Source organism: Schistocerca nitens, chromosome 2, assembly GCF_023898315.1.
Source record: "Schistocerca nitens isolate TAMUIC-IGC-003100 chromosome 2, iqSchNite1.1, whole genome shotgun sequence".
Classification (NCBI taxonomy): Eukaryota; Metazoa; Arthropoda; class Insecta; order Orthoptera; family Acrididae; genus Schistocerca; species Schistocerca nitens.
The window spans coordinates 484,371,719-484,397,238 of record NC_064615.1 but is presented as its reverse complement, the minus strand read 5'-3'; the positions used below and the strand labels follow the sequence as shown (position 1 = coordinate 484,397,238).

Sequence of the window (25,520 nt, the reverse complement as noted above, 5' to 3'; positions counted from 1 at the left end):
TCGGTAACAATAGACGACAGCTTTTCTGAATTGCGCAGGTGGGAACTTCCACTGCAATACAGCCTATGTTCCCATAACCCTCCTGGCCTCAACCTTCGTTAGTCACTGTCCTCATCCATCCAGCCCCTTCCCTGTTCCCATTCCAGCACTATACAGCGGTCATTCCATCATCACACCCAGTCTTTCTACTTCTCTCCTTTTCCAATACTCACCCCCCCCCCCCCCCAACCTCTCCCCCGCACTCGGTCTAACCTGCAGCACTTCACTGTCTGCCTCCGCCACAACAACCACCACCACAATCACCATCACTACTATCCTTCCCCCTCCCCGCCCCATCCTCCTCCTCACCCTACCCAGTTGACACTTTCATCATGCACTGATGCTGCTGCTCGTAGTATGGTTTCAGTTGCCTGAGATTGCTGTGTGTGTTGTCTATTGTTGACGCAGGCCTTAATAGCCAAAAGCTTCATTTGTGACAGTCTTTTTGTTGTGCCTATCTGCGACTCAGTATCTCCATCTGAAGGTTACACTCGTAATATTGACATTTATGCTTGTAAAAATGCTATGACAACTGAGTAAACAACTTTGTGCGATGTCTGAAACCATTAAATGGTGTAGAAAAATTATTATATAATTAACAAATGTGTGGTATATAAATCAAAGCAGGATACCACAATGAACAATTAAATATTGAAAAGCAAATACCTTCAAACATGTTTCACATTTTCTTGTATCAAATGAAGAGTCTGCAAAAAAGCCAAGCAAAATGTTACATATTGTTATTCAGAAGGGGAAAAAAAAAAAAGATTAGAGATTATGCCATGAGGAAAGCTAAAAGTGAAACAACTTATTGCAATGGTTGTTACAGCCAACCAGCACTCTGAAATGCTTTCAAAAATTGCGTAGAAAACAAACAATAAGTTACGCTTATAATATTGAAGTATTGTGTGTCTACAATCTAATTTCTGATAGTTATGTTTATAATATTCAGATTAAATAAAATAACTTTCATATTTTTTCGGGTAATATATGTTAAATTTCCATTATTTATATGTTCAACTATATGACAATTTTTTCTAGTTTTTCTTTTTCCCTTTAACATTTGACGAGAGTCTCCTGTGGTACACACAGCCCGATGAAAGACTCCAGTACGAGCCCCCTGATGGGCGGCTCCAGCTGAGCTACTCGTGGTACTTGCTGCTTGAAGGAGGACTCCAGTGTGAGCCACTGGTGTTACATACCACTCAATGGAGGAGTTGAGCAAAAGCCTTTGGTGGTATGCGCCAGCAAGAACATGTTAATATTTTCAGGTGCTTGGATAGGGTCTCAGTTCTACACAAGAAATAGCTTACTGTAAAAATAAAATGTAGTTTTTAATTTATTTGTGATGTTAACATAACGTATAAACTTGTGCATTGTTAACCTACCAGTGATTTACCACTTTGGCCAATGAATTTATTACAGCTTTATTCACAAAATCACTGACAGTAACCCCCAGTATTTAATTCTATTCACCTTAAATAAAGGTGACTGACAAGCCTCCAACAAACCAAGAGTTACAACAGAAATACCAATTGCCCAGCACACATCAAGCCTGTACATACTATCAAGTAAAAACACATGCCTTTTTCCATGTACTACCACACTTAACCTGAAAAATGGAATGTAAACAAAGTACACATGCTAATTTGATGACCTGACAAACTGATGTTAAACAAATACACATAGTATTAAGAAAGACAACCTTACTAATGATATGAAATGTTACTACAGTTGGTTATCTCACACATCAGTAATTCCACATAGGAACATATATTAAAGCTACATTTGCAGAGCAATTTGTACTCGTCCGTGGCAGTCTCTTTGTGACAGGAAATCAGGCCTGAGGAAGTACAGGTGTATTTCTGAAGATTATGTTATCAGTAATTGGCACAAATTACAGTTCATAGTTGACCTATTTACACTCCTCTGTTACGCAAGTCTTTCACTTTATATATTCGCACTAGCCAATGCTCTGTTGTGTAGGCTTCTTCTAAAACATCTAGTTCAAAGTCTTTGTTGCCAATTTCTGCACTTCTTACTCGGTCATATCCAGGTGGCTTTCCTGTGAAATACAAATGAAAATCATTTATTTTTTTTTTTGTATAAGATATTAATAAATAACACAATGAATACACATTTTAACCAAAGTACAGGTAAGTTTATCACAAAGAACATTTTTGAATTAGCCACTGAAATGACTTAAAAGATACTTTCCATTCTACATTTTATCATCATCATCTTCTTCTTACAAGAATTATCAAATAATATAGCCGCAGATAGTTTAGCATGAGAATTGTTCTTTTTGAAAAGTGAATGGCACAGATTTTACAGATGATGGTCCGGACTTTGAACCTGAACTGGAAGGTTCGGGTTCTAACGACTTTCAGGTTCATGCAATTTTACCCTGTTTCATATGAACTTCAAATGTTGAGGTGTCAATCAATTGAGCATCCATCACTTTCCAGATTGGTACAGGTTCTTTTGCAACAATTGTCACTTTTCAAAGATACTGACGGTTAGACACACCACTGTTCCGACCATTCCATATAAGTTGACCAGTTAAAATAAAGATTGGATAGCTGTCGTGGTCAACTCTGTACTGTTTGGTATAAGGATATGGTCACAAAAAGTTGTTGGTAGTCCAATCACAGGATGCAAGTAATATTTTGGATCCTCATCTATTCTCCTAGATGGGTCTGCAGATATACAACTCAGTCAATTAGGTGAGGGTATCGTAGTACCCCACATGCACCTTATGAGCTTCTTACAGAAATATGCAACTATGTTTGATGGCAAGACAACACGTGTCAGGGACTACGAAGTGCACATTACACTGATTCTTCAGCAGCAGCAAAATTTTTCAAAGTGAGAAGATCAATTGTGCTGGTAGAAACACCAGATCGGTCTCTCCGTGTCTACCATGATTTTAAATCCACTGCCAATGTACAAATGGTTGTGGATACATACCCAGTCCCCAAAGTGAAAGATAAAGCCACACTTGATTTTTGCAAAACAGATCTCAAAGAAGCTTATCTGTAGTTATTCTAGGATAAACAGGCAAAACACGATTTGGTGATCATCACACCATTTGGCTTAGTTTCACACAACCGTTTACTGTATGGGACCTCCAGTGCCTCTGCGGTATTTCAATGGTATTTGGAGCACTTAATAAGCGGTGTCCCTGGACCAGTAGTTATCTGGATGACACAACTGACATGGGGATGGCTCCAGTAGATCTCTCACACAATATTGAAGCAGACAGATTTAGTTTTCAGGTCATATCCTTAGTGCTGCATGTATCAAGTCCACAGCAAAGCTTGTCAAGGCCATTCAAAACATTTAAACCCCTCATGGATGTGAAGCAACTCACATCAGTCCTCATCCAAATAATATATAATATCATTATAAATTATATTATTATATAAATCTATTCCTTACGTTGAATCCACTACGGAACTGTTGCACTGTTTATTAGGCACGAATGTGAAGTGGCACTGGAAATATGATGGATAACAGTTTATTTCACAAACTGAAGCAGGCACTTACTAAAATCACTTGTTTAATCACCTACGACCCTCATAAGTTGCCCATTGTAGCAGTGGATGCATCAGACTACGGGCTGGGAGCAGTTATCTCCCATAAAGTTAATGATGTGGAATGACCAACTGCTGTTGTGTCCAAGACTCTGACAATGAAACTACAGTCAAATTGAAAAGGAAGTTTTTTTTTTCTTTTTTGACTTTAAAAAGGTTCCATGACTATATCTACGATTATAATTTTCTCCTGTCAACAGAACATAAGATTTCTCTCTCTCACTGCAACGCAGGTGTTTGTATACCGCAGAGGACAGTATATTTTACCTTCGAACTGTAAAACTTATCAATCCTTAGATAGATATGGTTTTATACATGGGTGTGTAAATTTCGCAGCACTTTAGAAAATGAAAATCAGGGGGGGGAAAAAAAAAACACATTTTGAAATGATTTTTCAAGTGCAGCAACCCGTACACTGCATATTTTCATATTACAAAAGTATAAATTCAAATTCCGCCGAACACTGCAAGTTACTTTCCAAGTAACAGCAGCCAGTCATAGCTCGTGTCATGTGATCTCGCCACCCGATGACAGTGGATATTTAGAGCTTCGGACATGTGATGTCGTCAGTCAATAGCAACATCACTGTTGAGTAGCGCGAACACACAAACAGGAAAAGTTAATGGTTTAAATTAATATAAATAGTGTTGCTACAAGAAAAGCAAAGTTTTCACATATAATATTGGTCTCTAAGGTTAATACGCTGCAAAAGAAGCTAAGCTTTCACAAATAATGCTGATCATTTTTGCGCGTGTTACACTTTAAGATATATCTCACAAATGTGCCAGGAAAATTTTTAATAACAACATAGAAACGTCTAATCTTTTGGGCTCAAAATTCATATAAATGGCTTGTCATCAAAGAGTTGATTTTTCAATTAGAGTCACCCGCTCTGTGATTTAAGAAATTCACCACATATTCTCGCACATAGTTCAACTTGCATAAAAAGAAATTTAATTTGAAAGTAACTTTTTCAAACCACCATTCACAATATTTTCCTGCAACCTTTTACAAATAGGTTTGTTTCAGTAGTTGCTAGATGACAGGCACCACCACCCTGCTTGCGCAGCTACAATGACGTAGGAAACCCGTATGTTTGTATGTGTAAAACATTAGATGATCTTACATTATGTCATAAAAGAAACAAGACATCAGACATTGGAATTTCATGAGCAATACTAAAATGTGCCTAGTTAAAGTGCATTCTTAAAGAACACATTCGTATGTCCAGATTCCCAATAAAGTAGGCCTCGACCTGATATTATGCTTTTGAGTGCGTTTTTTGGGATGTAAATTTTCTTGGAACACCAGTACTGTATTATTTCATGTTGGTTCTTTATTAAGGGATAATGCCATATGTGCTAGAAGATGAAATCATTCTCTTGAAATGCAGCAAACAGTTGAAGCTAGCCAACTGTGTGGAATTAAACACTTGTTTCAAATAAGTTGATTGCCTCTGCGGAAAAGATTAATAAAAGCGAAATTTCTTTAGCAAACCGACAAAAATAACTTCATTGTTCAGCAAGGAGAGTAATGTTTAACTGTCAGAAAGGTGAGAGTAAAATCAAATTTGAAACCAATAAAATATTTCAGCCCTCTGTAGTTATATGAATGTATTTTAATTCAATTGATAGCTCCCGGCCACAGAAATCCATTTTCATTTGAAGTGAGACCAGTAAACAAAGAGGAAACAGCAAAATCACTAAATGTAAATGCGCATCATGTGGAGACTATCCCCCCTCCCAAGCATTTGAGATAGGACGTCAAAAAAATTGAATTTTCAAAATTATTTTCATTTTGTGGCGCACACTTTTCTGAAGAGTCTGATACATTTAACATGTGTGTTCGAAGAAATGGAAGACATGTTACTTGGTCTTAAGTGTGCCAAAGTAAGGTGCCACACCTCTTCACACAGCATTCCTCTATCGCACATCACTGTATTTCGCTTTGTGGAATTGAAATGTGTATATTTTGTAATGGATGCCATCAAACTATATTTAAACTGTTGTGTGGTGCCTCTCCTCCTGCCAGTCAGCCGGTTTGACACCCTCCCCCTCTTTTTTTTTAAAAAAAACCTCGTAATTAGATGGGATTATTTGTAACAGGTAGAACAAGAACTCTTTAAAAAATTTTCAGTCTTTATTGCCTATTAGCTAATAACTTGCAGTTTTGGGTGACGTAAAATTAAGTATAGGGTACATAAAACCAGTGAAGACAAGAGACAAGCAAGACGGTACATATTTCTTCAATCCTTAGCTCCTTGCATTTTTTCCTCTCTAATCATACTACAGCTTTACATGGGATGCTTCCCTTTATGCGAAAGAATCTATTACCCCATCAAAGTTCGTCAAACATTTTGCTACATGCAAAATTGAAATGTTGTCGTCTAATACACAAAAAGCTGTTCATGAGTCTGTGCCTACTAGGTGAAAATTATAGAAGTTAAAGAATTTTTTTGAACTTGTCATGGTTTGGATACAATGTAATATATTTTTAAAACTCATAATTTAAATTATCCACACATTTAAAGAGCATAAGAACGTCACATATCAACCCACTCATGTTTTTGTTAACAAGTTAATGAGAAACAAATGAAACAGTATACTGGTACTCAGAACAATGTCCAAGATACATTTTCTCAATGTGATACTAAAAACAAACACATTCTTACACCCCCAATGTAACAGATTCACAGCCATCAACAATGCAGAATACCACCACCTACCTCCTTCTGTGTAAACTTGTCCAAAGCGGTAATAACACATCTTGTACATGAGGCAATTAAGCAGAGTGGGTGAGCCTTCTTTGTCAACTCTGAACTCTCCTGCAGGTGAATAATAATCCCATTCTTTAATGTGACTGCCACGATCTGTACTGCCACCAATACGAACCATCCACAGAAATTTATTTATATCTGCAAAGTAATATCAAGAATGTACAGGTGATTCTCAAAGCAGCATACCATTTAAAAATAAGAGCACTCAATTCAGCAATTCTCAACAATGCAAATTTTTAGCCTGAAGCCAGAAATTCATTGTGTAGTTACCAATGTACTCGACAACTGGTGAAAAGTCATACATGAAAATAAGTGCTACAATACTAACCGTCTGAAGAGTATCCAGTGAGTCCTCCAAATATAACTAAAACATAATCCACATCCAATTCCCTCATAATTTCATATGCCTTATCTTCCGATGAGGCCATGGCTTGACCAACTCTTGAAATGTGTGTATTGTTCCATGTATTGTTATCTACTAAAATTGTTCTGTTAGCCATTGCCGTAATCTGATATCCATAATCCCACCAGGACATAACTCGTGCATCCTACAATTGTTCAACACGACATATATACTTATTCAATATGTGCCTCTTACTCTATAACACTTACGGGCTTAAAAAAAGGAAACAAAGTATTAAAGTAACTTTTGTGTGATTTTTTGAGTGGTAAAACACAATGATCCAAAAAAACAGTTCAAAAACAACTTAGAATTCCATCATCAAGTATAACAACTGACCTATTTGACATTCATTTCATCACTTATTTAAGAAGTGGTAGAAACAAAAGTGAAAAAATTAAAAGCTAACCTCGCCTTTTTCACTGCAGATATATCAAGTGGAAATAAAAATTGGCAAAATATAAATATCAATACAATATAAAATGATATCTTCAGTTTCATTAATTTCATCTTTATTTGAAGTGTCAGGATAAATACCTGTAACATTTATTAAGTGGTAATCTAAAGTAATAAACAATAAACATTAAGCAATGTTTGTATAGATATGACCTAACCTCTGGAGTATTCATCCTCAACCAATAGTATGCCTCTCTGAAGTCATCAAATATTATGCGAGAGCCATCATGTGATCGTGCTGACAACACAATACTTGGGCTGCTATATGCCTCAGATGTCACCCATGTACAGTGAAATGTATAGGACACAAGTAGAAATGACATCACACAAACGAAAACAGTGGCGATCTGTAAAGGAGAATAAAGAACACTTTGTTCTATTAAAGGGGTAGGTACAGCTTCCTAAGTTTATTGGTTTATGAATTGTATTTCATTAAAAATTATCATAAAAGAACCAAAATATTGACACACTACATTACAACTATAATAGATGTGTGACAAATTGTTTGTATGAGCGTCTCATTAACTATTTTGAAGTATAACTTGAGACTATAAATCTGAACCAGGGGAAGAAGTGAAATCTGAACCATGCAAAGAAGTGAAACTTGATAAAAGGCAGTGTGATCAACTTACCAACTGCTTAATTACTATGGTACTGTGAATCTTATTTAACTCCAATCTGAAAATTATTGCATGAATTCAGCCTAACAAGATATGTGACTAACATTCCTAACAATTTTCTTCTACTGCTGCATTTCACAGAGATCTCCTTAAACTTGATATTATACACACAACTGTCGCACACTGAATATATTTACAAAGTGTTAGCACAAACTTCAGTTTTCAGTTAATATTACTACAGTTTCTTGACAATTAAACTGGAAAATTGGCAACAATATCTGTCAAAATAATAAAACTCTGCCAAGGAAAGGGAAAACAAGAAAACAAATGCTGATTTCGGTACTTCCCAAATAAACTTATCACTACCAGACACCAACTGAATTGAGAAATGTTTCCACCAAAATAATGCGGGAGAGAGAGAGAGAGAGAGAGAGAGAGAGAGAGAGAGAGAGAGAGAGAGAGAGAGAGAGAAAGGAAACTGCTCAGAACTATAGCCACTATTTATATCAGCTGACAAGTTAAAAAATTCTTCTTGATATGTCATGAAGAGCAACCAGGTTTTAAATCGTAAGACATTTTCAGGGGGAGATGTGGACTCTGACCGCTATCTATTGGTTACGAACTGTAGATTAAAACTGAAGAAATTGCAAAAAGGTAGGAATTTAGGGAGATGGGACCTGGATAAACTGAAAGAACCTGAGGTTATAGAGAGTTTCAGAGAGAGTATTAGTGACTGACAAGAACAGGGCAAAGAAATACAGTAGAAGAATGGATAGTGTAGAGAGATGAAATAGTGAAGGCAGCATAGGATCAAGTAAGTAAAAAGATGAGAGTTTGTAAAATCCTTGTGTAAAAGAAGAGATACTGAATTAAATCGATGAAAGGAGAAAATATAAAAATGCAGTAAATGAAGCAGGCAAAAATGAATACAAACGTCGTAAAAATGAGATCGATAGGAAGTGCAAAATGGCTAAGCAGGGATGGCTAGAGGACAAATGTAAAGATGTAGAGGCATATATGAATAGCGGTAAGATAGATACTGCCTACAGGAAAATTAAAGATACCTTTGGAGAAAAGAGAAACACTTGTATGAATATCAAGAGCTCAGATGGAAATGTCGTGTGGCTAGGGCCTCCCGTCGGGTATACCGTTCGCCTGGTGCAGGTCTTTTGATTTGACGCCACTTCGGCGACCTGCGTGTCTATGGGGATGAAGTGATGATGATTAGGACAACACAACACCCAGTCCCTGAGCGGAGAAAATTTCCGACCCAGCCCGGAATCGAACCCGGGCCCTTAAGATTGACAGTCTGTCACGCTGACCACTCAGCTACCGGGACGGACAAGAGCTCAGATGAAAAACCAGTCCAAAGCAAAGAAGGGAAAGCAGAAAGGTCGAAGGAGTTATAGAGGGTCTATACAAGGGTGATGTACTTCAGGGCAATACTATGGAAATGGAAGAGCACTGAAAGACCTAAGTTGAAACAAGGCCCCGGGAGTAGACAACATTCCATTAGAATTACTGATAGCCTTGGGAGAGCCAGCCCTGACAAAACTCTATCATTTGGTGAGCAAGATGTATAGACAGGCGAAATACCCTCAGACTTCAAGAAGAATGTAATAATTCCAATCCCAAAGAAAGCAGGTGTTCAGAGGTGTGAGGATTACCAAACCATCTGTTCAATAACTCATGGTTGCAAAATACTAACACAAATTCTTTACAGACCAATTGAAAAAGTGGTAGAAGCCGACCTTAGGAAAGATAAGTTTGAATTCTGTGGAGATGTTGGAACACACGAGGCAATACTGACCCTACAACTAATCCTATAAGATAGAGAAAGCTTTTTAAAATGTTGACTGGAATACTCACTTTCGAATGACAAAGATGGCAGGTGTAAAATACAGTGAGCGAAAGGCTATCTACGATTTGTACAGAAAACAAATGTCAGTCATAAGAGTTGAGGGGCATGAAAGGGAAGCAGTGGCTGAGAAGGGAGTGAGAAAAGGTTGTAGCCTATTCCCAATGTTATTCAATCTGTATATTGAGCATGCAGTAAAGGGAACAAAAGAAAAATTTGGAGTACAAATTAAAATCCACAAAGAAGAAATAAAAACTTTGAGGTTTCCGGATGACATTGTAATTCTGCCAGAGACAGCAACGGACCTGGAAAAGCAACTGAACAGACTGGACAGTGCCTTGAAAGGAGGAAATAAGATGAACATCAACAAAAGCAAAACAAAGATAATGGAATGTAGTTGAATTAAATCAGGTGATGTTGTGGATATTAGATTAGGAAATAAGACAAAGTAGTAAATGACTTTTGCTATTTGGGGAGGAAAACAATGTGGTGGTCGGATGTAGACTGACTATGGCAAGAAAAGCATTTCTGAAGAAGAGAAACTTGTTAACATTGCGTATAGATTTAATTGTCAAGAAGTCTTTTCTAAAAGTATTTGTATGGAGTGTACCCATGTATAGATGTGAAACATGGACGATAAATAAACAAGAAGAGAGTAGAAGCTTCCAAAATGTGGTGCTACAGAAGAATGCTGAAGATTAGATGGGTAGATCATGTAACTAATGAGGTGGTGCTGAATAGTATTGGGGAGAAGAGGAATTTGTGGGACAACTTGACTAAAAGAAGGTATCGATTGATTGGACACGTTCTGAGGCATCAAGGGATCACCAATTTAGTACTGGAGAGAAGCATGGAGGGTAAAAATTGTAGAGGGAGACCAAGAGATGAATACGCTAAGCAGACTCAGAAGGATGTATGCTGCAGTAGTTATTCTCAGATGGAGATCTTTTTTATGGGAGACAAAGGCTCTCTCTCTCTCTCTCTCTCTCTCTGTGTGTGTGTGTGTGTGTGTGTGTGTGTGATGCTTTCTATTTTAAATGAAGAGAGAAAAGATGGGCAGCATAGTACAGATTTCTTAACCTGGCAGGATGTCCAATGTCCTGGAAAACTCAGAATTATTGCATTTTTGCCTATAAACCCTGGAAAAGGATGGTACACAATTTGCTTTTGAGCAGAAGAACTTGCTTGCCTTCTGTTTGGCTCAATGTAGCACTGTCATCACTGTTCATCTGCAACCAGGTGCTGTGTGACTTTCCGCCACCAGTGTTTCGGCAGCCCTAGCCCCTTCCCTTGCTCAGTCCACTGCAGCAGCCAGCCAGCTACTCAGATGGATCTGGCTGCAGCCGACTGAGTCAAACTGTGCAGGCCATGCTTTCCTTATTTGGTGTTGTGCACAAAAGACAAGTGTCATAGGGGAGTTCGTGGACTACTGAAAAATTCAGTGTTCAGTAGCACACTCTGTAAAACAAACCTCTGTATCAGCAACATGAGCAAGCAGCTCTTGTCGAGTCATGCAAGTGAAAAGAAGCACGTTGGGCTCACGGCTACTAGGAAGGTGACAGTGCCTATATCCATGTTAACTGCTACAAACGGCTGCTGCCAAAATACTATTACATCGAGCATAGCCCTTGCGGTGCTGTTTACTATTGCTGGATGCAACCAGTTGATCGACAACTCCGGTAACGAAAAGAACAGTCCTGACTGTGCCTTAACACATTAAGTGCACTGGCAAATAGAATATACTGATTTCAATGAAGAAACATACTATTTCTAATTAGTCTCCTTATATTTTTAGTCTGCTGTGGCACACATGGGGAGTGCATCATGCAGTCATTATGTGTTCCAGCAACGGCTCCTAACCCTACACAATTGCACCAGCCACCTATTGCAATAACAGGACAATGGCCAATGAAGCTGAATTATGTGCAGAGAGATGCCATGATGAAGGCTCAAATCTGTTTGTGTCTGTTGCCTGCTGAGAGACACCAATCTTCCCGACAGTGGTAGCGTTCATAATATCTTACCGGATATGTTTCCAGGCAATGAACTGTCTTCAAAGTGCAGCTCCAGAAGTTGAATGTCAATTTTAGCATTGCATTCAGTACGAGTCCATTTTTCATTCAACAGCTACAGCCTACTGTTATTCCCCGTGACATTGTTGTGCTTTGTTTTGATGAGAGTTTGAATAGCACTAGCAGAACCAGCAGATGGATCTGTATGTTTCTGGGATAGCGCGTTGGTCCAGGTATCGAGCAGGTACCCCGACTTCTGAGTTTTTGGGAAAAAAAGTTGCAAAAGATTTAGTTAAAGGATTTGTGCCAGGTGCATTCCAATATAATGTTAATCTGAAAAGGTAAGTTGTTGTTCAAGTGTCAAGCTTTAATGGTAATAACTCATTCCTGAAAGAACTGATAAGCAAGCTCAAAGTTGAGGGTAATCTTGAGGATCCTGTGTTCTTGAACTTAGGGGCATGTGACTTACACACTGCATGGTGCCTTTAAGAAGGGTTGTACTATTGATGATTGGAACCTTGCCCAGTTTCTGAGAGATTTATGCAATTTATTCAAGAAGTTCCCTTCTGCAGAGCTGATTTCAACAACATTACAGGCACCTCTGTCTTCCCACATAAGTTCCATGCTGTTCAGTAAGTGGAAATGAGATAGTGGCAGTTGGGGTACAGCAAATATTAATGGTTGTTAAAAAGTATGTTAAGAAAGTAAGAAAGGTAAAGAAGGTACAAAAGGAGATAAAACCAAAACCTAAGGTTACTACTGAAATTCCCAAGAGTCACAGCTACCAAGCAGTGCACAAGAGACTGTGCTTGCTCAGGTAGCACCCTTTCTGACAAAATTTCAGTCAGATATCCAATTATCTCCCTTCGCTATACTTCCCTCCAATCCATGGTCAGAGGATTAATGAGTTAATCGTTGTCATTGACCTCATCATATCTGTCTACTCACTGCTGACTTGTGACCTCATTTCTTTATTCATGTATTAAGTAACTTAATCTTCAAATACACACCGTCATCCACTGCAATCTTCTGCCCTTCTTAATATAATGTGAAGAAGAAGGTCATTAATCTTCTTTGCTTGATCCAACTATCTGCCTGCTGCTCTTCTTCATTGTCTTCAGCCTTAGATATTGTCTTGCAAGATGGTCTTTCCTACATTACCTCTTCTCTTTTCAAAATATGCCCAATGAACTATCAAACTTCTGCTGATGCTCTGTCTTGCTATAATGGAAATATTGGTCCTTTTTGTCAATGGTGCATTTAACATCTTCTCCAACATGCTCCAAAGGCATCAATTCGGCTCCTATCACTAAGCTTTCAAGGCCCAAGTTCTGTAATCATACAAGAACACCAATTATTCCGCCAAGCACATCTTCATTGTTTGGATATTGCTGTTTCTGCTAGATGGTAGTGAGGTTAACCATTGCAGCTTGACATAGATGATTCGCTGTTTTTATTTCTTTATCACACTATCTTATGTCACTCATCAGAAATCCTAGATATACACCATCATTCACTACCTCCAGATCCTTTAAATACCTCATCTAGACCTTGTCAGTTACTAATAATTAGTTTGGTCTTTTTCATGTTTATCTCCAGATCCAAACATAAACTAACAGTTTTCACTCTGGAGAACAGATCACTAAGTTCTTCCTCGCCTCTTGCAATGAGTGAGGGTAACAGCATCAACAAAGTGTAGATTGGAATCTCCTGGAAGATTACAACTAGTACCTCATCTCCTAGCTTTCAAACTTCTCCAAAGTCCCCCTCAAACCTTGGGGAACTAACACTCCTGGAAATCCAGCTACGAAGCTGAGTGGTCAGTGCAGTTCGATTCCTGGCAGGATTGGAGATTTTATCCACTCGGGAAATGGTGCACGCTGCCGAAGTGGTGTCAAATAAAAAGATTTTCACTAGGTGGCTGAACTTTCACAGATGGGGTCTCCCAGCCAAAAACACCACATTATCATTTCATTTCACTTCCTAGGAAAAAGAAATTGCAGTTACATGGTTTCGCCATAGACTGGAAGATTGTTTCCAGGATATTTTCACTCTGTAGATTTTAATCTGCTAGGGAGTTTCAAATCAGTGCACACTCCACTGCACATTGTGGGTACAGTGAATCATTAGCAAAGAAAAGTTCTTGGAAAGAAATGAGAGAAGAGAAACAGATTAGAGCAAAGCAGCTATAAGAGGCACAAAGTCAGAAAACAAAACCCATGAAAAGCACTGAGAAAGAACTTTCTCAGATTGAATACGTAGCTCTATCAGTTCATTTAAAAGTTTAATGTGTATGTCTAGTCTGTTACTATTCCTTCTATAATTGTTTTGTACAACTTTTATTTCAATTTTATTCTGAGACCTCGCTGTAAAAAGTGTGATTTTTTTGTGACTAGATAATGCTCTTTGTTTCCTTATCAATGTGTGCTCTTAACAAAACAGTTGTTTGTTCCTTAGAAAAATGTTTCACCTCCTTTGCAACCTACTCTCACTGCAGTTTTCCAGTAATTATTTGTTCATATAACTTTTGACACTTCTATAGTCAGATACTTGGCATGTTTACTTCTTGATTAAAATAAAGCATGTTCGTTTTAAGTGTTAACTCAAAAGGTATTGCTCCCCATTATGTTCCTATGTATTGTACAAGAAGTGGCATGGAAAACTCAGGTGTGTGTGTGTGTGTGTGTGTGTGTGTGTGTGTGTGTGTGTGTGTGAGAGAGAGAGAGAGAGAGAGAGAGAGAGAGATGAGGGGGAGGACACAGAGATGCATTACTGGAAACACTGTCAGAATGCAGTGCAATAAGAATATAATAAGTCAACATCTCAGTCAATGAAAACTTTCACAGTACCGATCAAGAATTTTAGTGGCACAAATAATTTTCTTCAGTATTTGTCTCTAAGACAGAGGAAAACACGCATTTTTCTTTTAAGATCATTTTTATTAGTTTATCTCAAAAGTTAGAATTTTACATTGTCATTTGTGTCAGAAAATTAATTTAATCAACATATAAAATCACTTTACGGATAACATAATCTCCAGTATTCTCCACTGATAAAACAAGGATCATCTGTAGCAAAAGCCTATGAGAGAATCAAACTTAAATGTTGAGAGGAATTAATAACACAGCATACTGATGGTTTAATAATGAACTTTTTTCTTACCTCACTCTTCATGACATAGTTGCTTTCAAATTTTTTGCTTTTCTTATCCACATTCTTAGAGGCATCTATCTGCTTCATGTATGTCGTTAGCATGGCAGAGACAGCTATACCAGAGAGTATGCACATCACAGGTGCAAGAACCAGCATTAGACGAACCATAACACCCTGGCAAAAAAAGGAAAAGTATTCTGTAAAATTAATAACTTTGCATACTCTATGCCTCATAGTCAAAATCTGTTTTTCATAGATCACAGATAGTAGAAAATACGTGGACAGTTAATAAATAAATAAATAATTTCGTTTCCTGGTTTATGGCATTATTTTAATGCCAAAATAAATTAGCAGCTCACAATGATGTACATCTCATTTAAGCTCACAAATCATCTCATTAGGCTCTTCCCCACATTAACATTATGCACAAACTCCAAGCAATTGCAACAATGAAAATCTTTTTATCACTGCAGTTTTGATAAAATTATTTAAATATGCACACTACACATTTTCATTCTCTATTCACAATAATTTAGCAATGGCTCTCAGCAATCACGTAATCTTCCTAATAAGATGAATTTCTCTGCTTAATATGTGTACATACTTCAGTTAAAACTCCTTTAGCCTACAGTGAACAAATAAGATAAAATGGTTTTTAAATGGACTTGTCAAGTCAAACAGAGTAAATTTAACCTTAAAATGTTGAAATGTGATACTATGATATTGTATTTTCATTTAACTAGTTCTGTCTCACTACCACCAATCTGACTGTTTCTTTGAGACTTTAGATTGATTCTCTGAAGCAACAGCAAACAGTCTAAAGCTTAAGAGTATCACTTTATCACATCAAACTTTTTTTATGAATGTCTTTTTATGTGTATACACTGAAGCAGTGAGTAAAAATTTGTATAAACGCTGGGAATCAAACCTGGGTCTCTTGCTTACTAAGCAGATGTGGTAGTCACTAAGCCACCTCGACACAGTTGTTTGCACAACTGCACAGATTACCCTGGCATGCCTCCCTCCTTGATCCAAATTCTCATTATCACACCAATCTATTTTAAATTCCCCATTATACATGAACAGAATTGCAAAGGCTCACATGTTCTGGAATAGCACCTCAGCATTGAACGTAAATGAGGGATCCAGCCAGAAACCCAGGTACAGGTACTTATACAAATATGCTAAGGTGCTATTCCAGAACATGGAGAGCATCAGAAATTATGTTCATATGTCAAGGGGAGTTTAAAGTAGACTGGGATGGCAGTGAGAATTTGGATCGAGGAGGGAAGCATGCCAAGGTAATTCATATAGTTGTGCAAACCGCTGTGCCAAGCTGGTTTAGTGGCTACCGCACCTATCTAGTAAGCAGGAGACCCGGGTTCAATTCTCTGACCAGTGTACAAATTTTCACTCACCACTTCAATCTATATGTTGTTTTTGTTGTTGTCATCAGTCCAGAGACTGGTTTGATGCAGCTCTCCATGCTACTCTATCCTGTGCAAGCATTTTCATCTCCGAGTAACTACTGCAACATACGTCCTTCTGAATCTAGAAGGAAGGTTAGCGTTGGTCATAATTTTGATGGTTTACTGAAAGCAAAATCGATTTTCAATCACATAGTGATCATCTTCAGTGCTGTAGTGTACAAATTAAACTCATAGGTACTGGTGTCAACTTATTACCAGTTACCAAAGCTATGAAACGATCTGAATCTGTTAAGTGTATTCATCCCTTGGTCTCCCTCTACGATTTTTACCCTCCACACTTCCCTCCAATACTAAATTGGTGATCCCTTGATACCTCAGAATGTGTCCTACCAACCGATCCCTTCTTCTAGTCAAGTTGTCCCACAAATTCCTCTTCTCCCCAATTCTATTCTGTACCGCCTCATTAGTTACGTGATCTACCCATCTAATCTTCAGTATTCTTTTGTAGCACCTCTAAACTGCTCATCGTCCATGTTTTACTTCCATACATGGGTACACTCCATACAAATACTTTTAGAAAAGACTTCCTGACACATAAATCTATACTTGATGTTAAATTTCTCCTCTTCAGAAACACTTTCTTTGCCATAGCCAGTCTACATTTTATATCCTCTTTACTCTGACCATCATCAGTTATTTCGCTCCCCAAATAGCAAAACTGATTTACTACTTTAAGTGTAACATTTCCTAATCTAATCTCCTCAGCATCACCTGATGTAATTCAACTACATTCCATTATCCTTGTTTTGCTTTTGCTGATGTTCATCTTATTTCCTCTTTTGAAGACAATGTCCATTCTGTTCAACTGCTCTTCCACCTCATTTACTGTCTCTGACAGTTACAATATCATCGGCAAACCTCAAAGTTTTTATTTCTTCTCCATGGATTTTAATTCCTTCTCCAAATTTTTTCTTTTGTTTCCTTTACTGCTTGCTCAATATACAGTTTCAATAACGTCGGGGATAGGCTACAACCCTGTCTCACTGCCTTCCCAACCACTGCTTCCCTTTCATGCCCCTCGTCTCTTATAAATGCCATCTGGTTTCTTTACAAATTATAAATAGCCTTTTTCGTCCTGTATTTGACCACTGCCACCTTCACCTTCAGAATTTGACAGAGAGTATGCGAATCAACATAGTCAAAAGCTTTCTCCAAGTCTACAAACGTTAGAAATGTAGGTTTGTCTTTCCTTAATCTATCTTCTAAGATAAGTTGTAGGGTCAGTATAGCCTCGAGTGTTCCAAAATTTCTATAGAATCCAAATTGATCTTCCCCGACGTCTGCTTCCACCAGTTTTTCCATTCGTCTCTAAGGAATTCGCATTAGTATTTTGCAGCCGACATATTAAACAGATAGATCGGTAATTTTCACACCTGTCAACAAAATAATATCTGCATGTGATCAGGAAGCACACTGAAATTGTGTAATTTGATTTGAATGTGTTTTGTTCCACAAGGAGTCAAATTCCAAGTCAGTAGCTTTAAGACTGACTGGATGGATATTTATGGTCTGTTAAATTTGACAAGAAATGAAGCAGACATACAATTACTGCCTCCTGCTGTTTCAGTTTTTCTAGCTTTACACGGATTATATTTAATGAACTACCTGGATTACGCTGCACATAGACGGATCACTTATCATTTCACCTTCTGAAAATGGTGGTATAATTTGCATAGCTTTTGCTTGAATGAGGACAATTTTGAAAGGGAAAGTGACAAGCATAGCCAAAGAAAGCATATGCTGCCTGCAACACAGATGCTACCTTTCTAAAGAAAAATGAAGTGTTTCATCTTTTCTCTACTCTGAGTTATTGAATCTTGACAGTTCATGCGAGCTGCTGTGCTTGTCAGCAACTGTGAAACCCAGCAGAAATTGACACTGAACTCTTGACGAATGAGCAAGTCTCTTAATTAAAATAATTTCCTTTTAACACCTAGACATTTTTGATATTACACACAGAGGAATGCGTAAAATAATACTGATGCAGAAAGAATCATTGTTATACAAAGTTGCATGGATGTAGACAGGTGACAGCGTTATGCATTGTGCTCATTCTCTCTCTCTCTCTCTCTCTCTTCTGACTATCCCTAACAGAATTTATAGGCTTGGTAAACTGTTAATGTCACTTTCTTAATGTAATACTTGTCGTGTTTTCTTTATGTCACCCATAATGAGCACTACAGTTGCTAAGTAACCCCATCATACCTCAACTAACATGAAATCAACACTGAATGTTCCGCATGCACCCATAAGCAAGTGCTACACACAAATGTGGCACAATGACGCTATTGACTGAAGTGTCACGTGGTACACTGCTCATTGCCACTGCACATTTCCTCACCCACCTTCTTATGTGCACATTGATATTGTAAGGGGGAGACAAACTAAAACTGTCACATAAGCACTACTATAGTGAAATTACAAAATTTCAGTGAATGGAGCATACCACAATGGTACGGAGAGAAGCGAATTGGCTGACATACAAGGGCTATTCAGAAAGTAGGGAACATTTCCATCTGACGTCGCTAGGCACATGCTGATTGCATATATTTTGGTATGTGTGTGCTTAGCAGCTCAGTTGGCATCCATTTGTGACAGCGGGAACATCTCTGCGCGTCTGGTTTTTTCGATATTCGAATCTAAAATGTGCGCTGCAATCGAAAATCCCGCCAGTTGGGAGGTGAGGTCTGTGATACAGTTTTGTAAGCAAAAAAACCTAAAACCCACAGAAATTTATTGTGAACTGTGTGAAGTGTTCGGAAACAATGTAATGATTGACTGTTCCGTCTGGAAATGGTGCATTTGGTTTAAAAATGGACAAACCAATGTTCACGATGAAGAGAAGAGTGGACGCCTGACCATTGTGACTGACAATTTTGTTGCTAAAGTTGATGAAACGATTTGTGAAAACTGCCGCTTCACAATAATGCAGCTTTTGCTTTCTTTTCCACAAGTTGCATGGACTGTGTTGTTTGAAATTCTCACTCAAAAGCTAGGCTACCACAAATTTTGTGCATGACGGGTGCCCAAAATGCTTACAGAGCACCATAAACAACAGCGAATGGCGCAACATTGACATTTCTGGAGGCCTACCACAAACATGGTGATTCATTACTGGATAAAATCTTAACCGGTGACGAGACTTGAGTGAAACACGTTAATTGCGAGACAAAATTACAGTCCATGGATTGGAGGCACACAAGGTCTCCCAAAAACCAAGAAAATGTTTGCAAACCTTGTCAGCAAGGAAGTTGATGGTGACAATGTTTTGGGATAGGCAAGGTGTGCTTCTCATTGATTTTCTCGAACATGAAGCAACCATAAATTCTGTCTGGTACTGTCAAACTTTGCACAGCCTTAGAAGAGCAGTTCAAAATAAACACCGAGGAAAGCTGACATCCAAAATATTGTTTTTGCACGACAATGCCCGGCCTAACATGGCAAACCACACTAAAAAACTCCTAAATTCATTCAAATGGGAAATTTTCCCTCATCCACCCTATAAGCCCCGATCTTGCACCAAGTTACTTACACTTGTTTCCCAAGATAAAGAACTGGGTTGCAACGCAGTGCTTTCATGATGATGTGGAACTCCAGGTAGGCATGGCAGAATTTTATGACGAAGGTCTTTCAAAGTTTTTCCAGCGCTATGATAAGTGCCTCAATGTGTTTGGTGACTATGTGGAAAAGTAGTATGTCAATCGCTCTTTCAGGTGTATATAGTAAAATGTATTTCTTGTACTTAGTTTTTTAAAATGCCAAAACATTCCCTTCTTTCTGAATAGCCTTCATATGTGTCAGCAAAGAGTCATAAATTTAACGTGTTTTTGATTACCTATGTGGCAACAATTAAGCTACTGGAATTACACTCCAGAAGAAAAGAATTAATATTTTCGAATTTCTGTTGTTCCTTTAAAGATCATTTAAGCTGAGTATGAGGATGGGTCATTTGCAAACATCATTTGCAATTCAATTCTCTCTTCCCTCCCCTATCCATCTCCAACTGAGTTACAGAAGGAAGCAGCAAAAGTGGTGAACAGGAGGGGAGCATCAGTTGTCTAACTTATTGCATTCACTTCTTTTGCAACTGGAAATGCGGTTTTTGATAATCCCATGACTGTAAACACAAACAGTTGCCGCAACACCATCTCTACTATGCCCATTGCCCAAGTGGCATCATAAAGAAACAATCACTACAAAACAACATGATGTTTGTGGCAACACAACGATCACTAGTACCATTTTGCTTCTCTGTTGTGACCAATCTTATCATTGACAAATTTAATATTTGCTGGTGGTATTCATTTACTGAGGGATTTGATTTTTGTTGTGCATTTACTGATGCCCTGCAGCTTCCTTATCACATTAAAATACCACAGTCGAAAGCCAAAAGCATTAAAGAAAAGCAGTTATATGTAAGTAGTCAAATTTATGATCTAGAAAGTTTCAGTATTCAGGGAAGAATATCTGTCACTAATTTGGACAAATTCCAGAGAGAGAGAGAGATATATATGTCCCTCTGTTTTAGAATTCTGTCATGTTGACAAGTATCCAACATGGCAGTAGATAGCAGATGCAGTAATTAGAATTATGTAAGATGACTTTCAGGCGGAACAGCAACCATTAATTTTTCAATGTGTATGATTCCACTTTTTAAGCAGTAATTCTATGTAAGGAGTCATCAAATTAAGATACTCTTCACAGAACAACCTTACTTTTATAACATGGGTATTTACAAGTACTCATTTATTTAATACATCAGACAGATAATGAAATAATGACAATGAATAGTTTCTGCTTTGGAAACACAAATGACTCACATCACCACCAATGTGTGCATTCAAGTAACCATGTCTCTTGAGACATTTCTTCTAGAAACTGAAAAGGTAGAAATTTATCACACCTACCCAAGTATTGCAGACAAACAACTTTTCATTTAGCTGATGGGAAGACTGCAGGGGAATACAAAGTACTATGAGGAAACATTACTGATGCACACTCTCATAAATGACCACATACATGTAGCGGGCGTGACCGAAACCTGGCTGAAAGAGGGAAGGGACTGCAATATCCCTAAATTCAACTGCTTCCGTAAAGATAGGGCTGACGGTAGGGGAGGCGTAGCTCTGTACGTCCAAAACACGATACCTGCCACCGAAATCCCCCTCCCCCCAGCACTACAAAACCTAGAGGCGATAATGGTGAAAATCAGGGGAACCAACAGACGTACAATCACAGTGGCATGCCTATATAACCCCCCCCCCCCCCCCCGCCGACAGTCCCCTCCCACTCCAATTCCTACAACACCTACAAACCCTGGACAAATTCATTCTCTTATCCGACCTCAACGCCAGACACCCCCAACTCGGAGACTGGACAGATAACCAAAACGGACGCACACTCTTTGACATCCTAGCAACGCAACCAATAGACCGCCTTCCCATCTATAAATTCACCTTCATATGGCACAACGGACAGTCTGCCCCCGACCACATCCTGTTTAGCCCCGCACTGACAGACACCATCACCTCCCCAAAGATCGGCAATCCCATAACGAGCGACCACCTACCACTCACCTTCTCCACAGAGGCACTCAACCCTCCAGACCCTCCTCCCACTAGACGTACCATCCGCAACTACGCAAATGCTAATTGGGAACGATATGGTGAAGTCATCACAGACCAACTAAACTTCCCAGTTAGCATCACTGACGACGACGACTTACTGTTAGTGACCAGACGCCTGGAAAATGCAATCAAACAAGCCACCGACGAAGCAATCCCGACGAAAATCATAAATAACTGGAGACCAACTATCCCCCGTGAGGCCCTACAGCTAATACAACAAAAGAAGCGACTACGCAGAGAGATAAGACGTACGAACAACCCAGATCTAAGACGACTTTGGAACAGACTAAACAACAGAGTCAGAAACATAATATCCACACACAGACAAACACAGTGGGACGACACCTGCCAACAACTAGACTATAGGAGTGGAGGCAAATTCTGGAAAAAATTCAGAACACTAACGGGACAACGACGAACTACTGAACTCACCTTAATAACAAACAACGAACCGACAACAGACAAACGTGAACAGGCCACCATCTTCAAACAGGTACTGCAGGAGGTCTACTCCTTCCCCAACGACAATCTCTTTGACGAAGTACACAGACGTACAGTTGAACTACAACTGAATCGACTACTCGCCACAGCTACAGTGGACACAGAGAACGACCACAACCTGACCAAGGAAATAACCAACACTGAAATAGCCGAAGCCATCCACACAGGACATAACTCCGCTCCGGACAAAACGAAATCCGACGACTGCACCTACAGAAAGCCCCCCCCCCCCCCACATCCTCATCCCCATTCTCTCCATTATCTTCAATTACTGCCTCACCTACGAAACGTTACCGACCAACTGGAAGACGAGTAAGACGATAATGATCCTCAAGCCTGACAAACCGAAGACTGACCCTCACTCATACAGACCGATCTCTCTGCTGGACGTTATAGGGAAGACCTACGAACGCATATTAGCGAACAGACTTAGAAAATTAACAGAAGACCAAGGACTACCCCCGACAATCCAGGCAGGCTTCAGACCCAATCACTCGACGAATGACCCCCTCTTTAAACTCACAAATGGCATCACTAAGGGATTCAACGACGGACGATGCACGCTCGCAGTATTCCTAGACATCGAGCGTGCATTCGACAAGCTGTGGCATCAAGGGCTCCTCCTCAAACTAAGCCGACTAGGAATCCCCACCAAATTCATTAAGATCATACAAGCCTACCTTAGTAACAGAATATGCAGGATCCATGTAGGGGATCAACAATCCGATACGTTCACGCCACAGGCAGGCGTCCCGCAAGGAGGCATCCTGTCACCGACCCTGTACGCGCTGTACACAGCAGACATCCCCACTACGGCGACACCAGACGAGACAGTCGCACTATATGCAGACGACACTGCATATTGGTGCACTGCACCAAACACCAGGACCATACAACAGAAAACGACAGACTACCTACAAAAACTTCATCAGACCTGGATGACGCAGTGGCGAATTCGACCCAACCCTACCAAAACACAGACCATATTCTTCCAACACAGACACCGAACCAAGAACAGAAACCAAAACACTGGCGACTTACAACTAACCCTATGGAACACGCCACTGACGCTCACTAACTCCGCGAAATACTTAGGCGTGTTCCTAGACAAGCATCTAAACTGGCAGACGCACATCAACTATCTCCTCAACAGAACAAGAAAAAGACAAGGACTCATATGACAGGTGCAGGGTCGCCTCCATGGCAGCCACCTGGAGACGGCCCTGCACACATACAAGACCTTCGTCAGGCCGGTCATGGAGTATGCAGCCGCACCCCTGGCTGGTCTGGCGAAGAGCCAGGCGGACAGACTCTACAGAACCGAAAGAAGACTACTTCGCAGCATCACCAAACTGCCCCCCCCCCCCCCAGACGCCGAGCAACGACGTGTATGACATCACAAACATAGAACCGTTACAAACTCGACTAACGAAACTACGCGCCAACTACGGCAGACACATACTGACGAAACGACCAGACATGGAAGACTTACTGACCTCTGAAATCCGGGAAAGGAGGCGCCCTAAGTTCAAATACATCCAACCAGCGCGTACAGTGGCACAAAATACGACCTCCCATTTCCCCGACCTTGCTCCCACCATGACCCCACTCGTAAGCGGCACCCACTGTCCCCCCCCACCTCGACGCCAAGATGTAGGCAACGGCCCTACACACACACACACACACACACACACACACACACACCGCAACGCAACGATCACATACACAAACAAGCAATAGCAATAAAACGAAAATCTGAATAGATACACTTCCCTCTTAAACATATGTCTTCTTCTTAATTATATGACTCTCATAGTTATATGACCTTCTTAAATTTATATGTTTCTCTTAAATTTATATGTTTCTCTTAAATTTATATGTCTCTTTCTAACTTATATATTTTACTTCAATTTATATGTTCTTGTTAAACTTGTATATTTTTTTCTCTCTTTCTTATGCTCTATTTTATTTATTTATCTAGTTTAAACACCTAACTATATGTCTCCTAAAATAACCTCATAAATGTCTCCTGAATATCAAAATAGTATAAACCCTGTATTGTTCAAAAATAATAATGTAAACTCCATATTATACCAGAATAATAATGCTTGGCACAATTGCAAGCAGATGTAACTCCGAAAAGCAAAAATTGTATTGAACACCACCGGCTGAAAAAGAGCAAATAGCAAGCTCTAAAAAGGCCCGCCCTCCCCATAAGGGACGGAATGAAACGTGCAAAAAAAAAAAAAAAAAAAAAAAAAAAAAAAAAAAAAAAAAAAAAAAAAAAAAAAGCCTCTACTCAACATTTGTTAATGTTCTTTCATGACTGCTGCCTTGCAATAGTGAGGAGACCACTGCACCTAACATTTCCCCGATAAACAGAGGGACTACCGTTGAAAAGTACAAAGCAACAAGAGTAGCTGAAAATGGTGAGTGATTTAAAAACTACCAAGTCCTTTTCATTGTCTCTCTTCGCTGGGTTTGCAATCACACTTATTTTGTCCCATTTTGATTTCTGTTAAAAGCGGCAACATAACAAAGCAGCAGCAGTAACAATTTTATTCGAGAATGTGTACTCACAAACTTCCAGTAACTAAAATCTCTACTGCAATATGAAGCAAGCCTGTGTCCACCAAATATACATTTTTGTGTGGACAAGTGAAGCAAATTCATCATTTACACAGTACAGCTGAAATCTTAATGGCTCCTAGGCCATCACACACAAACTATATTTTGCTCTGACACCTTTCTTTAAGAATTCCTTGTTATGGGTGCCTTCTTTTATTTCCTATTCCAGTTAACATCCTGGTGACACAAAGAGCCAGCAGCTTATTGATGAGCATCGCTGACTTCGGTATACAGTTCCTGGACCATAGGCCTCCAGTAGATAAATCATGTATAGTAACAGTCTCTTAAGTGCAAATAATAGTAAGCGACCTCCCACATTTACTGACAACTTTACAGTATGTGGTTACTCCTCTTCATTCAATCA

The 25,520-nt window shown here is 39.2% G+C and overlaps 1 protein-coding gene across 2 annotated transcripts in view; it reads right to left on the bottom strand.

The window, feature by feature from the left end:
- Window positions 1-1,360: 1,360 nt before the first annotated feature.
- Window positions 1,361-25,520, bottom strand: part of LOC126236421 (dolichyl-diphosphooligosaccharide--protein glycosyltransferase subunit STT3A) — a 104,802-nt gene continuing 80,642 nt past the window's right edge. For both annotated transcript variants that reach the window (XM_049945722.1, XM_049945723.1), the window contains exons 10-14: window positions 14,920-15,084; window positions 7,426-7,614; window positions 6,740-6,959; window positions 6,361-6,549; window positions 1,361-2,104 (exon numbers count right to left, since the gene is read on the bottom strand). In XM_049945722.1, coding sequence (XP_049801679.1) covers window positions 1,959-2,104; window positions 6,361-6,549; window positions 6,740-6,959; window positions 7,426-7,614; window positions 14,920-15,084 — 909 coding nt within the window. In that variant the 3' untranslated portion in view covers window positions 1,361-1,958. The remainder of the gene's footprint in view (window positions 2,105-6,360; window positions 6,550-6,739; window positions 6,960-7,425; window positions 7,615-14,919; window positions 15,085-25,520) is intronic.